The sequence below is a fragment of the Anthonomus grandis genome, chromosome 7 (assembly GCF_022605725.1).
Source record: "Anthonomus grandis grandis chromosome 7, icAntGran1.3, whole genome shotgun sequence".
NCBI classification, from domain to species: domain Eukaryota; kingdom Metazoa; phylum Arthropoda; class Insecta; order Coleoptera; family Curculionidae; genus Anthonomus; species Anthonomus grandis.
The window spans coordinates 4,325,475-4,342,138 of NC_065552.1; the positions used below are offsets into that span (position 1 = coordinate 4,325,475).

At 33.8% G+C, this 16,664-nt stretch overlaps 1 protein-coding gene across 3 annotated transcripts in view; it reads left to right on the top strand.

The window, feature by feature from the left end:
- The window catches only part of LOC126738661 (transient receptor potential-gamma protein), a 298,445-nt gene extending 283,168 nt beyond the window's left edge, over positions 1 to 15,277 (top strand). The window contains exons 17-24 of one of the 3 annotated variants that reach the window (XM_050444089.1): positions 4,865 to 4,906; positions 4,962 to 5,142; positions 5,199 to 5,324; positions 5,376 to 5,547; positions 5,603 to 5,787; positions 10,225 to 10,433; positions 10,501 to 10,663; positions 10,716 to 15,277. In XM_050444089.1, coding sequence (XP_050300046.1) covers positions 4,865 to 4,906; positions 4,962 to 5,142; positions 5,199 to 5,324; positions 5,376 to 5,547; positions 5,603 to 5,787; positions 10,225 to 10,433; positions 10,501 to 10,663; positions 10,716 to 10,930 — 1,293 coding nt within the window. In that variant the 3' untranslated portion in view covers positions 10,931 to 15,277. The remainder of the gene's footprint in view (positions 1 to 4,864; positions 4,907 to 4,961; positions 5,143 to 5,198; positions 5,325 to 5,375; positions 5,548 to 5,602; positions 5,788 to 10,224; positions 10,434 to 10,500; positions 10,664 to 10,715) is intronic. The other 2 variants (XM_050444091.1, XM_050444090.1) reach the window with 2 other exon arrangements.
- Positions 15,278 to 16,664: the final 1,387 nt, after the last annotated feature.

A 16,664-nucleotide genomic window follows, 5' to 3' on the forward strand; every position in this document is an offset into this window, starting at 1 on the left:
ACTAGCACGTGGCCAAATCACCAGGAAAGAATTCAAGTAATTACCAAGAAATCTGAAAACACTGAGTTCCTTAAAGACCATTCGACACTTAAGATTTTACTATTAGTTAGGGTTTATTAAAGCATGGAAGAATTCTATGTGGCTTTATTTTGCTTTGCAAAAAAACAGATTTTTTTTTTAAACTTAATGACTTATCCTAACAAAAATAAATGTCCACTTATTGGCGATGAATAATGGCACAACTACTGCATTGCAATATGCCTTGCTTTTGAAAAATAAAATATGTTTTTTCACGTTTTACTCAAAAACCTTAAGGTTATGTGATAAAAATATAGATACAAAAACTATAGATTTTTTATCACTTATAAATTTCTTAAAAAGCATTTTTTTCAGGCAATTATTTTCTGGAAAAAATAACGTTTTTTATTAATCCTAACCCTTACCCCCCCACCCACCCCACACAACTTACCAGTAAGAAATTGTTTTCAAAAATCATTGTTTTCCAAAATAATACGCATGAATAACAGCTGATTTCGTCGTTAGTATCTAATCTAATAACATAGTTTGTTTATTTAAATTTTATATAATTATATATACGTATATTAATAAATATTTAATACAAAAACATTGCTTTTAGATTGGATATGACGGATGAAAAACGATGGTTTTTCAAAAGAATTTTTTACTGGGAAAATGTTTAGGGTGGGTGGGGGGGGGGGTAAGGGTTGTTTTGATGAAAAACAAAGTTATTGCAGAAAATATATATTCAATATTTAATTAATACTGTTTATTTAAATTTGATATAATTGTATTTATAAATATTTAGTATGAAAACAGCGTTATTAGATTGGATAATTTGGACGAAATACAGTGATTTTTCAGAAGAATTTCATCAAATATAAGAAGGTGCAGTAGTCGAATTTAAAAACTAGATATGTAAATCCGGTATCAATTTTTTTAAATTCTCAAATTTTCTCATTTTTGTAAACACAATAGTATACGATACACGTATATTCTACAGATTAATAAATGTACCTTGACCTTATGACGGTTAATAAATATACAAAAACTAAAAATTTACAAAAAAATCGTTGAATAAACATGTATTTAACGATAATGATTTTTAATGTATTGTTTGGGACCTGGTATTGGGATTTATATTTTAGTTTAAAATTTACTGCCAATATACATGGCATTAAATAAAAATGCTTCAAAAACACGCAGAAAAATATAACTTCAAAACTTTCCAAAATTGTTCAAAATTCACACACAAACACTCGAAATAATATGAAAACTTACGTCAAATGCCTGGAATAAAATAAAAATTACTGGAAGACATTAAAATATGACTGGAAAATACTAAAAAATATGAATAATTAAATTTTAAAAAATTCGGAAGCTTCTTTGATATTTTTTAAAGATTTCAAAAGTTACGAAATTACCTGTAAGACAAGAAAATATTACTTCAAAAAACTGGAACACATGAAAAACTAATATTTTAAAATAATTGAATCGATGTAAGCAGAAAGGGCACATGTCAAAAAAACACATTTTTGGGAAATCGATAAAAACTGTTTTTTCATCAAATTAAGTAAAATTATTAACATTTATTGTGATAATTGATTTGTAGTTTGAATAGCACGATTTGTCTCCTTATATTTTAAATTAAAAAATTGATTTTAGCTCTCCCAGAAGACTCATGAAAGAATTGACATGTGCCCTTTTTGCAAATAATGCTATTTAGTAAATTTGAAAAATATTTATTTTTTTAATACAGCTTTAGTATGTACAAGTCAAAAATAAACAGCTAATTTTGATAGAAGAGTACAATGTTTTGGAAAAACTAATCTTCGGATCACTCATTGATTGTTGATTGTAGGCCACTGAAGAATAGCATCAAAATATGGTTTATGTTCTTCTGCAACAAAAGCAGTGCATTTCCTTATATGCTCCATTTTGTTGGCCTTAATAGGAACTTTTCCTAAGGGATGCGCAAGGCTCGTTGGCAAAGTTGGGCAGGCCATTCCAGGTTGTGATAAATTAAATGTATGTGACACCAAACCGTCAGTAAAAGGATAGGCTTGAACAGTGCCTTTTTGTTGGGATGTATATTTAAAACATGAAAAGGTACTCATTTGAAAGTGGACCTTTTCGTTACGAGGAAAATGTTTTGTTTCTTCAGAGACACAGGTTTTTTTATAAAATTTTCACCACCAGTTTTTGTAATCTAATACGTCAATTGTCGCAACCTCTTTGACTGAAAATTTTGTATTATTTTTTGTACTGGTAATAATAATCGTGGAGATCTCGTGAATGGTGCATATTCTATCATGTTTCTGTAAATTTTTTTTCACCAACGCAAAGTCCTTGTCACACGGGAAAAATGAATGCCCCCTAACTGGAAAAAAGTGCCAAATCATGCTAAATTTACCTGAATCTGTGAGAGCCAAAAGCATCCTGACCGTAGTATGATTCTTGCTTTGGCCCCAGCAGTTATCACTGTAAACATAAAACTCCGATTGATTTTCCTTGAATTCATTAAGATATTCGAGAACAAACGTACAAATTTCGGCAGCTGTTTTCTTTGCCTGTCCTTCGTGGTAAACGTACATCCTGGATTTATTTGTCTTAAGATTGTGCATGCAAAATACAAAATACGGACACAGTAAGCTGCTGGTAGTAAAATACCTCACCCACAGGCGTTGTAGGTAACGGGACATTTTGCATAAAATCGAAGGCCAATGACAGAACTTGGTCTTTATTTTCCTTTTCTTCAATATCTTTGGTTATTGTTGAATCAAATTTTTTAGCCCTTTGTTTGTGAACTATCCATTCAAATTTTGGTCTTTTATTTTGTTATTTAGTAATTCACAAGTCGAGCTCAACTTATGGTCTTCCGAAAGAGAGATTAAAATGTTCACGGAAAAAGCATCTATAAAATGAAAAGCTTACCTTTTGGTTTGGATACTTCTCTAGGTAAAGCTGATGCATTTTTGTCAAATTTAGCTGGCTATTCAAATAATGTTTTTCACGTCCTGAATAGTTGATTTTTGTAGGAAATGATTGTATGTGTTCCTTTACACAATTCCCTGAGAAAGTATTAGCACTTGTCATTTTTCCGCGTAAGTTATTCGGTGACTTGCCTTGTGAGGATAAGGTGTTAATTCTCCTGATGCGTTTGTACGTGATAGTATATAAATTTAAAAATGCTTTAACACAAATCTCTACTTGGGAACTTTTTGATTTGGGTTTATTTTTGCCACCTGGTCGAGGACGCCGCTGCTTCACTTCCATCATATCCACAAGACCCTGTAGAAAAATGTCTAGTTCGTTTTTAGAGCTTAAAGTATAAAAGCGTTGAAAAATCGCCAATCTATCTGCATCAGAGAACTTTTCAGAGCATTTCATTCTACAACTAAATAATGAAATTAACCGATGTGTCAAAAATACTTTAAAAGAACCTACCTGCAAAGGACTCCATTATTAATTTTTTTCTCACAAACGTTTCCTTTACTGTTTTTATAAGACTTTCCTTCCAATCTTGCCTTTTTCTGTATGTTGCGAGCATACTTAGAAGGCTCTGCTTTTCGTCTTTTATTAGGTGTTAATTCAGAATAATTGTCATCCATGTCAAATGATACTAAAACCACGTGCAACTGTCCCCGAAGCAACCAACAGATTAACTGAAGTCGAATTTTTGCTGATGACGTAAAACGCACGACAAATACATGTTGACCCCACCATTGGAAACACTAACATTTCGCATAAACGGCACATGTCACTGACGTGTGCCTTTTATGCATAACGCTAGCATTATTACCCGGCATTTCTAAGACATCGGGGATGCGAACTTGTGCCGCTTCTGCATAATCCGTTGCGTCTACCATAGGAGAACACATTTTAGGTATAATGGCAATTTGTCAAAATATTGACTTGTGCTCTTTCTGCTTACACCGGTTCAATTGTAAAATTTTAAAAATTATTTGATTGATTTTCAAAATTACGTTAAACGCCTGGAATAAAGTAAAAATGTCTGGAAAACATAAAAAAACGAACATTTCAATATTTCTAAATGATTTTTTAAAATTACAGTATCTGAAATAAATAAATAAAAAAAACCTGAGAGGCAACAAAATATTGCTTTAAAAAATTAGAATACTTTTCAAAAACTTCACGAAAATTTCAAAAATTTTCAAAGTTTTTTTATAGCTTCTGAATAACTTTAAAAATTCTGTTATATGCCTGAAATAACATGAAAAGTTGATGATGAATTAGATAAAAATATCTCGAAAACAGAAAAATTTGACTATAAAAAAAGTAAAAGCATAAAAATCCAAACATTTTAAAAAATTCCTCGAACATTTTAACAAGTTAAAAAGGTAAAGAGCTTCTCCAGGACGTATCCCTCTTACAATTCCCATTACATTTCCGAAAGACCTGATTCTCCTGATTTTTCATTAGAATTTTGAAAACTCTCCTGCCAAGATCTCACTGTTTCGTTCCCTTAAGAAAACCGAAGAGTAGAAACCGAATCAATGATTTTGAAGTTGATGCCGTTTTCTTGATAATGAGCTTCTGCGCATTTAAGAGAAACTGGAAATGGTATTCTTGGAACATGTGCAGGGCACTTTCTTTTGTAAGCACTAGTACGGAGTTTCGGTACTCAATAAAAATGAACTTACTGGCAATTTATATTCTTACACTATATAAATATTAAAGTTTAAAAGATCAAAGTAAAAAATTTTTATGGTGTGCATTATCACGATGGCTTTTTTCACGTTTGATTAACTTTGATATTGGTTGTGATTAGATGAATTGGGTGTTAAACAAGAAAAAAAAAAAAAGTTCTTTTTCAATTTTCCAGAGAAAAGTGAAGCAGGCTAGCGAACGAGACTTTAGATACCAGGTAAGCTGTAAGACAAATTAACCTTAAGAAAAACCCTAAAAGCAACCATTGTCAGAGCATCATGAGAAACCTGGTAAGACGTTACGTCACGGTAGAACAAAGAAAAGCAGAAAACCAAGGAGTAACCGAAGACGACGTAAACGAGATCAAACAAGACATTTCAGCCTTCCGTTTCGAACTGATCGAAATACTGAAAAATTCCGGCATGAACACCAGCACTGCACATAGCGGATTGGGTAAGTCAAAGTTGCCAAATAACCGAAGAGTTAAAACTAAAAAATCCCCTCTTTAGGCACCGGCGGCAAGAAAAATCGCCAAAAAGAACGAAGACTGATGAAAGGGTTCAATATAGCCCCACAACCTTCCAGCACCTCCGGTGTTCTTCCTCCTGTAGCTGAGTTCATAGCCTCCCTTCAAGGTAACCCCGAAACTTCCAATAAACTCAATTTTAACTAATAATTTTTATCAGGACATCACCATGAAGGTCATCACGACTTCTTCGGCTCAACCCTTTCGGGAATATTCAATTCCGCTCCACGAAAACTCACTCAGCATAGCAGCACGGTCTCTTCTAGTCAGGGAAGTATTAACGAGGGTCATCATCACCATCACCACCATCATCACCATAGAGGATTGGGGAGGTAAGAAGAAGAGTTCAGCACCTGGTTCACATTTAGTGGTGAGTTTCTTTTTTAGGTTTCATTTGAAGAGGAGTCACTCACAGAAAAGAAGGTGGGGCACGTTGATAGAAGCAGCCAAGACTGGAAAAGTGTCCAGGCTGATCGGACGGTCCAGATCCGAGGATTCTGTTTGTAATAATTGCAGGGAGAATGGGAATCATAATCATAGTCATAGTAATAGTCCTGCTTCGGATGAAAATGGTGAGTTGCTTATAGGAATTTAAATTTATTGAATTAGAAGATATGCGAGAGGTATCTAGGGTGGCTTGGGATATTGCTTTTCTATGAATTCGTTGCATCAATATAAGTTGAGAGTGAGATGAATATCTGTTTAAAATTAACTAAAAGGAGAAGAACACTATAAATGCACCACTCGATAAAATTCCCCTTTTTCTCGGTACATTTAACCCTAAAGACCTTAAGACTCCAGACCGATTTGCCAATACATATTGTCGGATATTGCCTAGTCGTGTCGAGCATATAGCGAGCTGAATGCCTTTTATGTCCTTTTTCTGGATCTCGTTCTCCTTAATGCTTACATGCCTTATTAGGCAAGAAAGATTTATGCGCAATTTTTCTTTTTAATGAAAGAAAACTACTATTAAGGAAGTTTAAAAAAATATGAACAATTATTGAAGACGTTATTGAACGTCAAAAGTCAATCAGCAAATGTCATTAGTGTCATCTGTCAACTGTCTCATTACTTTCGCTATGGCATCAATATTTTGACGCGCGACGTCTATGAGATATAAGAGACAACAACAAAAATTTAAAATGGAGTGCAATTTAAAGTAAAATAGATTCGCATTGTTTAAAGTATAATAAAGTAAGGAAAAAGTCAATTCTAAAGTGGAGTGAATGTAACTGAAAAGTTACTTCACATATTTGAAAACTTGTCGAAATCTGGATTAGGATTAGCTGGTACTAGGATTAGCATTTTATTTGTGGAGAAAAGTCTTCCTCTAACAAGTTTTCTATATAATAGGTTAGATCGCCCTTAAATTTTATTTTAGGGAAGTAATTACTGTAAATTGTATATAGTAGATCAGTATCTAGTTTTACACGTCATCTGTTGCCAATCAACTGTCATCTGTCATTGCCGTAAAATTTTAAAAGTCAATCAGCAAATATTGTCATTTGTCACTCGTCAACTATCATTCTGTAGATTCTATAGAAGAAGTTAAAGCACTCTTAAAAGACTTTTATTATTTTATTTTATGATTCTGTTAACCGCCCAAACTCCTGATTTCTAATAAAACCCAAAGCATTTTCAGTAAACAGTATTTAATAGTAAAAAGCAAGTAAAAAAATGAACTTAAATACTAAAAATAATCATTTGAAAACGACAGAGAATAAACCGCTATTCTATATTTTATCTTAGCTAATAACCTAATATTTTTCATGTAAATGACGTTACTTACGTCAACATAACCTTATTGCCATAAGTAGCGCTATCTGGTGTTTGCCTATTATAAACATTACAGATTTCCAATCCGAATTCTAACCGTTACCAGTCAACTGTCATCTGTCAGTGTCGTCAAACTTTAAAAGTAGATCCAAAAATGTCATTAGTGTGATCTGTCACTTGTCGGTGGTGTTGCTGATTTGCTGTCACCTGTTATTCGTTTTGCTTATTAACTGTCAGCTGTCAATCAGTGGAAGATGTTTAGTGACTCCTATCCTGCCAACTGTTAAATATTAAAATCCTATTGGATTATTTCAGTAACCGCATCTGATTTATTTCATATTGATGGCATCCATAACAGTAAAATTAGACCTTAAATTAAATACACCCTTACTTTTAGTTTCATTAATTAAATAATTCAGTGAAAACATCTTGTCGGACTTGCATTGTCTTATTTATTTAATGTAACACGACGTTTCGGTTGGTAAGTATCTCCAACCGTTATCAAGTGTAAACTGACTGATAACGGTTGGAGATACTTACCAACCGAAACGTCGTGTTACATTAAATAAATTAGACAATGCAAGTCCGACAAGATATTTTCACTGTACCATTGTCTACCACCTTCAAAAACATAAATAATTCAGATACACTAAAATAGATCATTATTTGATTTTAGACTTTGTCTAACACCGGTGGACTGTCATTTCAACGTCAAACATTAAAATTCATTAAACAAACATGTCATTAGTGTCATCTGTTATTTGTCAACACCAAGCAACAAAATTATTTACTCTCCACTATCAATCAATAGCTGATTTTAGGATTGTCACCTGCCAACTGTCCAATATTAAAAGACAATTAGGATATATCATCAATGGCATTCCATTAATCTTATTGATTTCCCATTTATGGCATTCCAGTAAAATTATACCTTTGGTTAAAACCATCTTTAATTTCTATTTTCATTAATTAATTAATTTTAATAGGATAAAGTTGATCAGTATATTATGCAACTTACCTGCTAACTGTCAATTATTGAAACTCAATTATGATATTTCATTAATGGCATGTGTTAAACTTAATTTTTTCGCATTTGTGGCATTAAATATAAATACATATCATTAATTTAAATGCGAGATTAAATAGATGAACGTCTGTCATCATTCAACTATCATCTGTCAATGCCGCCAAACTTCAAAAGTCATCAGCATATGCCATTAAGGTCATCTGTCAAAAATATCATCACACGCCCTCTATGAGATACATGAATTTAATTAAAATAATGAATGACAATAGAATGACAGATTTTAAAAATGTAATCTGTCAATTGTCTTGTCAAAATGCCAAACAAGTAAAATCTTTATTGAATTTATAATTATTGACTTATTTTATTCGGTATTACTTCACAATTTCAGTAAAAATCAGTTTGAAAATTATATTAAAAATAATGCCAAACAACACAATTATTTACTGTTAACTTCAATTAATGGCAAATTTTAAAACTGTCATCTGTCAGTACCGTCAAACATTTAAAGTCATTTAGCAAACATCAGTCGTGTCATCTGTCATTTGTCAACTGTCTTCACCAAAAGTCAATCAGCAAGTGTCATTTGTCCACGGTCTTGCCAATCCAAAAAAACAAAGTTATTGACTGTCAATCTGTAGATGTTAAATGTCTCACCTGCCAACAGTCAAATATTAAAAGTCAATGAGATATTTCAATCATTGCATCTCCTAACCTTAATCTTAATTCTTACCTAAATGCCATTTAATATAATCCTTATTAAATTTGTATTTTAATTGATTTAAATACGATAAGGTAGATCAATATTTGATTTTATACGATATGTGATTTTAAAGTCAAGCTAATCGAAACATGTCATTAGTGCCATCTGTCATTTGTCAGTGGTGTTGCCAAAGAACAAAATTACTTACTGTCAACTGTCAATCAGAAGAAGATATTAAATGACTCCTGCCCTGCCAACTGTTAAAAATTAAAATCTAATTTGTTTCTTAATTCTCATCATCAGTATTTGATTTTGCACGTTATCTGTTACCAGTAAACTGCCATCCCAATGTCAAACAACAAAATTGTTTACTATTAACTGTCAATCAGTAAATGACCCACCTACCATTACATACCATACCATACACTACTATTGGGTAAGTCAATTGGGATCTTTTATTGAAGGCCTAATTATTTCGAATTTATGGTAATACATCTAATACATGCTAGCTTTTATGTTACTTGATTAAGTCATTTAAATACAATTAGTCAGATCAGTATTTGATTTTATACACCAATCAACTGTCATCGGTCAATTTCGTCAAACTTTAAATGTTATTCAGCAAATGTCATTCATGTCATCTGTCAAATATATCATCGTTTTCACCGTGGTATTCATTACGTCCTCTATAAGATATAAGAGGCGATAATAAGGATATTAGGAGCAAGATCTGCATTAATTTAATTCAAATAAATCAGAATGACAGATTTTAAATTTGTTATCTGTCTATTGTTTTGTCAATGCTGAACAGCACAATTATTTACTGTCAACTATCAATTGGTAGCAAATTTTGAAAAATGTCACCTGCCAACTAAATACTAAGTTAATTGGGATATTTTTTATCACCTTATTGATGTCGCACTTATGTCGCTCTTGGATATTTTATCACTTTATTGATATCGCGACTTACTGATCAAGTAGATCAGTATTTGGATTTGACATGTCATCTGTCACCACTCAATTGTCCCAATGTCAATGAGCAAATTTCGTTAGTGATGTGTCTCGAGTCAGTTGTCAACTATTCTGCTATTCTGTCAAACAACAAAATTATTTACTGTCAGCTGGTGATCAATAGCAGATGTTAAAAGTGTCATTTGCCAATTGCAGAAAATCAATGCACTTGTCAATTGTCATGTCAATTAAAATTTAAATCCTTTTGCCTCTTCATCTTTTAATAAGAAGTATACATATTTTCTAAGAAGTAAGTCTTTTCTCCACAAAATAAAACAAGAATGATGTGATTCGATAAGCTAGTTTTGATCAGCAAAACTAAGTATTGAGTCTCATGATGATAATGGACTTTCTCGTTCAAATGCATCACTCTTAGAACAACATTGGCATTTTATTTTATGGGGACCAGACTTCCCTTAAAGAAAATACCTTTCTTACTAATAATTCACTCCACTTCCAAAATAGACTTTCTTAAATGGACTTTTTTTTAAGGTTCCATGAGTGGTACAGATTCGAATCCTTCCATCGATAACGCCAGTATCAAAGACCACGAGCCAGAGCTACATGGTCTGGCACATGGCCTGGCTCTTTTAAAAAAGAAGAGGAAGAAGTTTTCCGCCTCTAGAAACACCAGCCCCGTAGTAGTGACTCCTACTGCTGTCAGTGAGAGTTTGACTAAGAAATTTTCCACCTCAAAAAAGGTAAGATTAGAAAGTATACTTCCATATATTACCGTTTGCTTCACTTTAATTATTTTCAATTTTTAAGCAGATACCTCAAGTGTTAAAACGGGCTTCCAGCGTACCAACTCGGGTTCCAGACGTGGTCTCGCAACCGGTATCCAGGCACGAAAAAACCCAATCGCAACAAGACTCCATCGAGGTGCCTCCGACCACTACAGGTGGGCTCAATTTAACACCCTCTACCACAGGTGAGAGCATTTTGTCTTATAAAGAAGTCGCTAACGGTTGTTTTGTATTCAGAAGAAAGCGTAACAAACACCATTCCCTCGAGCAGTTTGCCGGGAGAGAACGGCTCTTCCAGAGAACCACTTTTGTATACATCTTCCTCTAGCAATCCTGCCACGGGGTCCACGCAGACTCCCGACGAGGAGTTTAAGCAAAATCAACACCTTTTGCCGAAGTTACCTGGCGTTATTCCCTTGAGCGGCCATAACCATAATACGGGCTGGTTGTAGTTTTAGTTTGTTATAAGGTTTAGGCTGTATTCATTTTCTCCGTTCTCTCTAAGTCCATTTTTTAAAAATTTGTTTTTGTTAATTTTTTTTCTCTTTGAAAAATATAATTGTCAGTATTAGTCATTTATTCTAGCATATTACTTGTGTTCAAAATTGCCCTTCACTTATCTTTTATTTTATTTTTTTATTCGTCTTTGTACTGTAACTTTTTTGTAGCTGATTGTCAATTTTAAAATGGAATTGTTGTTTTGATAATCCTCGCTAGATCCTGACGATCTCGATTCCCAATTATTGATTTATGTTTTTTTTTTAAATATTTAATTTACTTCATACTCAAATTTTAATTTTGTTCAACCATTTCCTACACTTTTTGAGCATTATTCCCTAGTCTCTTCTTCTTCTTCTTTAAGTGCATTATCCTCTACGAACGTTGGCAGTCACTAGCGCAAGTCTCACCATATCATGCAAATTCTTTAGCCACGATATTCTTCATCGCCCAGGTCCTCTTCTGCCTTCGATTTTACCTTCTATTATTAATTTGAAAAGTCCATATTTTTCGTTACTACGTGTTCAAAGACGTGACTGTCCACGGAATATATTTCCAATATCCATCGAGCCGTTCACAGTTTGAGAGCCTGCACCTTTTTACATATGGCGTCTCTTAGAGAACATGTATCAGTTCCATAATAGAGGATTACTGAAGAGAATACAGTAACAAGTAGTACTGGAGTTCGAACGGAGAGGAAACTTCGGCAACACAACACGGACTTCAACTTTACGAATGATGCTAAGTTTATTCTCTATTTAACCTCTCATTGAGCGAACTGAAGGTCTTCGATTTGTTGGTAATATAACTGTAGAATACTTCCTCCGATCTGATTCTTCCTAATGACCGTGTATTTGTTTTTTTTTTGGTGCTTCAATTACCTGCTACATGGTTAAACAAATCTAAAGATCTTCCAACGAGTTCGCTATTATATAGGTGTCGTTAGCGTACCTAACGGAATTTTCTTCAGGGGAGACTTTTGAATCAAACTACGCCATTTGTTGACCCTAATTTCTGCAGTTTGGTCCACTAAAGATTTACAACTATTTTCACTATTGTCTAGGCCTACATCTTTAAGGTTTTTCATGGGCTCTTCATGTGATACCCTATCAAAAGCCTTTTTGTAGTCTGTGAAACAGGCATAAACAGGAGGAGAGACATCCCTACGCCTCTGAATCAGCACCTGAATACTAAACAGGACCTCCCTTTTTCGAAAACTATTCCTTAGTTATATCAAGCCTTTCCAGTTTATATTGCTTAGGAATTTCCACTCTTTCATCATGAAAAAGGGTTTTTTTAATTTAGCTCAATCACTGTTCTACTATTTCTTTGGGCCTTCTAATTTTGTTCTTTATTTCTAGGTTCATCTAGTAATGTTTGGGATGTCTTTCTTCCATTTAGTTAAGAACGTCCGTTAAATTAAGTGTGTTCGTCTGAGTGATCTCTTATTGGTGCATATATGTAGATGATGTCGGTATGGCTTGGAATTGATATGTAAAACTGGTTTTCTATCAGAAACTATGACAAAAAATTGAACTTATCTAAGAGCGCCACACTATTGTAGTGATTGACCTCGTCATTTACGTCATTTGAATTAAGGGAAGATAATAGTGTCCCGAACATTCTTCCACCTCAGGAGACACAGTCAATAATAAACTATTACTGTACTACAGTCAACAACGAGATCAACTAAATCACAAATACCTCATAGTCACTCAGTCACTTTCACTGCTGTCTTGTTCAACACATCGGTTAATCCACTCGCCACCTTACTGTCTCGAATTCGGCTTCAGGAGTTGGAGACTGTAGGAACAGAGACATCCTACTTCCACACCTCGCTCCACACTAAAACACAGCGGATAAAGTCATTGTAGAGGTCTCAATTATTCACCTCAGAGAGTTTCCAACCGCACTTACCCTGTAAAAATCACTAATCTTACCCATCCGCCAGTCCACTCGCATAGAACTGGCATTACCGATTATCCCTGGATATTTGATCCAGACCGGACTCACTTCGTCTTTTTAGAGAGTAACTGTATTCAGTGCAAAAGTTTGCGCGTTAATCATTTCCAACCGTTGAATATGCCTTGCCTTACGACTCAAGGAGACTCCCTCAACAGAGTCACAGTCAGGTAAACTTGCAAAAATTTTCCATCAAACCGCATCACATAACACCGGCTCTCTTCCTAATTATATGACTTGGTCTCTGAGGCATAAATGCATCTGAGCTGCAACAGCATCTGCTCTGAGGCATAAAAGTCACTGTTTTTGTTCCATATGTTAGAACTGGCAGCATTCACTGATGTTTAGGACCACAAGGAGTTTTCTCTTCAAATACATAAGAATATCTGATGTAAAGACCTGCTTCCGTAAGCTGTCCATATCAATTTTATTCTCCTGTTTTATTCTGCAGTCTCGTTGCCTGTTCTGAAGAAACTGTTAAGGGTTTTTGTTAAACTACAACCTCGTTTTAGAGCTCTCAAACCTATTTTGTTTTTGTTCAAAACTACCAAAGCAACTTGTTTCTCTTATTAAGCAGTTAAATGTAGTTTTTTTTCTTTGTGCCAAGATCCCTAAACCTAATTGGCTCTATTCCATGGTAGCTTACACAATTTTTCTCCACGTTTCTGGTTCCACAAAGTTAATTTTGTTTCTATTTCAAGCTACCGAAGGAATTTTTATCTTCTACCCAAGCCATTAAATGCAGTTTTTTTAGTGCTCCGATCCCTAAACCTAATTGGCTCTATTTTTCGTTAGTTGTTGAGATACTCTCTAGTTATGTTGACTCCAATATTTTCTCTACTGTTATTATTCATGGCCTTCAGCAGCAGAGCAATGAACAATTTTAGGGAGAATCTTTTTTGCAACTATGTATATTTTTTCAAGCAGTTTACAGTCTAAGTGCATCGAAAAATAAGGTAAATGACTTCATCTCACTGGAAAAAAGCTTGAATTACTTGGACGAGCTTAATCATTAGCTCAACTGTCTGTAAATTAATTATTTTATTTCCAAGCAGTTTACGACCACAACTGCCCTCAGCTACAGTGAAGAAATGACTCCAGTTACTCCAATGACTAAAAGAAATGAGAAATAAATTTCAATCGCCTGTAAGAATTTAAGCATGAGCTTATCAACTTTCGGTTAATATGTCTAGTTTTCCAGGCAGTTTACATTACTGATAGGAACTCAACTGCATTTGCAACTGCATTTTTTCAGAACTTGACTTCATTGAAGAAATGGGAAATGACTGCTGGACATAAGCTTCCCGTAAATCATTGCTTCCAGCCTTGAGAACTTTGCACCCAGTTCTAGGTCTCCATTCTAGGATTTTCTTTGTCCATCTATGTTTTTCTTCAGGCGTTATAATCTGCGTCCCTAAACACCGGTTCTCTCCCTAATTATCTTATTTGGAACTCTCTGGAGTACATTCAACATTCATCTCTTCATTTTTCTCTCTGCTACTTGGTCAATACCGCTCAGTGTTTCTCTTTCGAATCGAAGCTCTCATTTTGATCTTAGTATCGTTTGAAGATAATTTCAGGCTTGAGTTTGTGGAACTTGCGTGATGTTGGTCTCAACAGTCTCTGCTTTTTCCTGCTTCCATAATTAGTTCATAATTTAGTTTGTTTCTGACCTCAATTAGCATGTCGGAGCTGTTCAGCTCTAGTTTAGTACAGTTTTTTTTTACTATCAACTTTTTTGGAATTAATTGAATATTTACTAAGAGCGGATTGTGATTAGAATTTATGAAGGTAAGGCTTTGCTGATTTAATACAATTTCTGTATCTTTATTTATCAGAAAGTCTATTTGGTTCCTAAGTATCCTCTATGGGGTTAGAGGTCCAAGTGTCTTAGTGAATCATTACTGACTTTAGTGAGATTTACGGCGTCCTGTAATTCAACAACATCGTTTGAGTAATCTCTCGCTGGTGCATATATCTTGACGATGTTGACATTATATGACTGGGAATTGAGCTGTAAAAATGTTACTCTATGATTGACCTTATCATTGTCAGCCTAGAATTTGGCCATCTCGTTTTGCTAAACACTAGATTGAAACATACTTTCTGCGTTCTAGGTTCATAGCATCTTCCTCATAATTGGCCTAGAGATCATCTGAGCACCCTTTGATCAATTAGGAGCTATTGAAGGCCTGTGCTTTTGGCTTAGCAATCACTTTCCATCTGTCACTTGTCAACTGTCTTACTAATAATAAACAACAAAATTACTTGTCATCAAAGGTCAATTAATAGAAGATTTTAAAAGTGTCGCCAATGAGAATTAATGACATCTTTTAATTATCTTGCATTCATGGCATTCAATAAAATACTTATTAAATGTTTATTTTAACTGAATGACTAATTTAAATACGATTAGGTTGCTCAGTATTTGATTACACGTCATATGTTAGCAGTCAATTGTCATCTGTCAGTGTCATCAAAGTTTAAAAGTCAATCAGCAAGTGTCATTTGGCCACGGTCTTGCCAATGCCAAAAAACAAAGTTATTGACTGTCAATTTGTAGATGTTAAATGACCCACCTGCCAACAGTCAAATATTAAAAGTCAATGAGATATTTCAATCAAGGCATTTCCTAACCTTAATCTTAATTCTTACCTACACGCTATTCAATATAATCTTTATTAAATTTGTATTTTAATTGATTTAAATACAATAAGGTAGATCAATATTTGATTTTATGCGATATGTCATTTTAAAGTCAAGCTAATCGGAACATATCATTGTGCCATCTGTCACTTGTCAGTGGTGTTGCCAAAGAACAAAATTATTTACTGTCAACTGTCAATCAGTAGAAGATATTAAATGAATCCTCCCCTGCCAACTGTCATATATTAAAAACTAATTTGTTTCTTCTTTCTCATCATCAGTATTTGATTTTGCATGTCATCTATCCCAAACAATAAAATTGTTTATTATTAACTGTCAATCAGTAGCTGTTAAATGAGCTACCTACCAACTATTGGGTAAGTCAATTGGGATCTTTCATTGAAGGCCTAATTATTTCGAATTTATGGTAATACATCTAACTTTCATGTTATTTGATTAAGTCATTTAAATACAATTATGCAGATCAGTATTTGATCGTATATATCACTTGTTAACCAACTCTCATCGGTCAATTTCGCAAATTTTAAATGTTATTCAGCAAATGTCATTAATGTCATCTGTCAAATATATCATCGCTTTTACCGTGGTATTCATTATGTTACATAATTATGTCTTCTATAAGATATAAGAGGCGATAATTAGGAGCAAACATGCTAATGATTTTTCCTACGAAGGGCACCTTCTACCTTCTTGATCGTCCTTTTCGACTATGTTATGTTGGTTGGGTTTTTTAGTACCGTAAAGTGGGGCTACTTTGTGACAATTTTTTAGGTTTTTTGATGATAAATCATGTAAACTTGCAAATAATATTATTTTAGATATACCAACTTATCGTTTCATATTTGTTCTTTCTTGATTCAAATCGATAACTCGACATGTGAAGTAGAATTTGAGAAAAAAACAAAATAAAGTGTCACAAAGTCACCCCATGGATCGGGGTTACTTTGTGACAGGGATCATTTTGTTGGATATTTAACATGAAATATAATTTTGGCACAAAGTAACACCCATGCTCTATTTATATACAAAAAATATATAATATTAAAATTTTAAATAAGG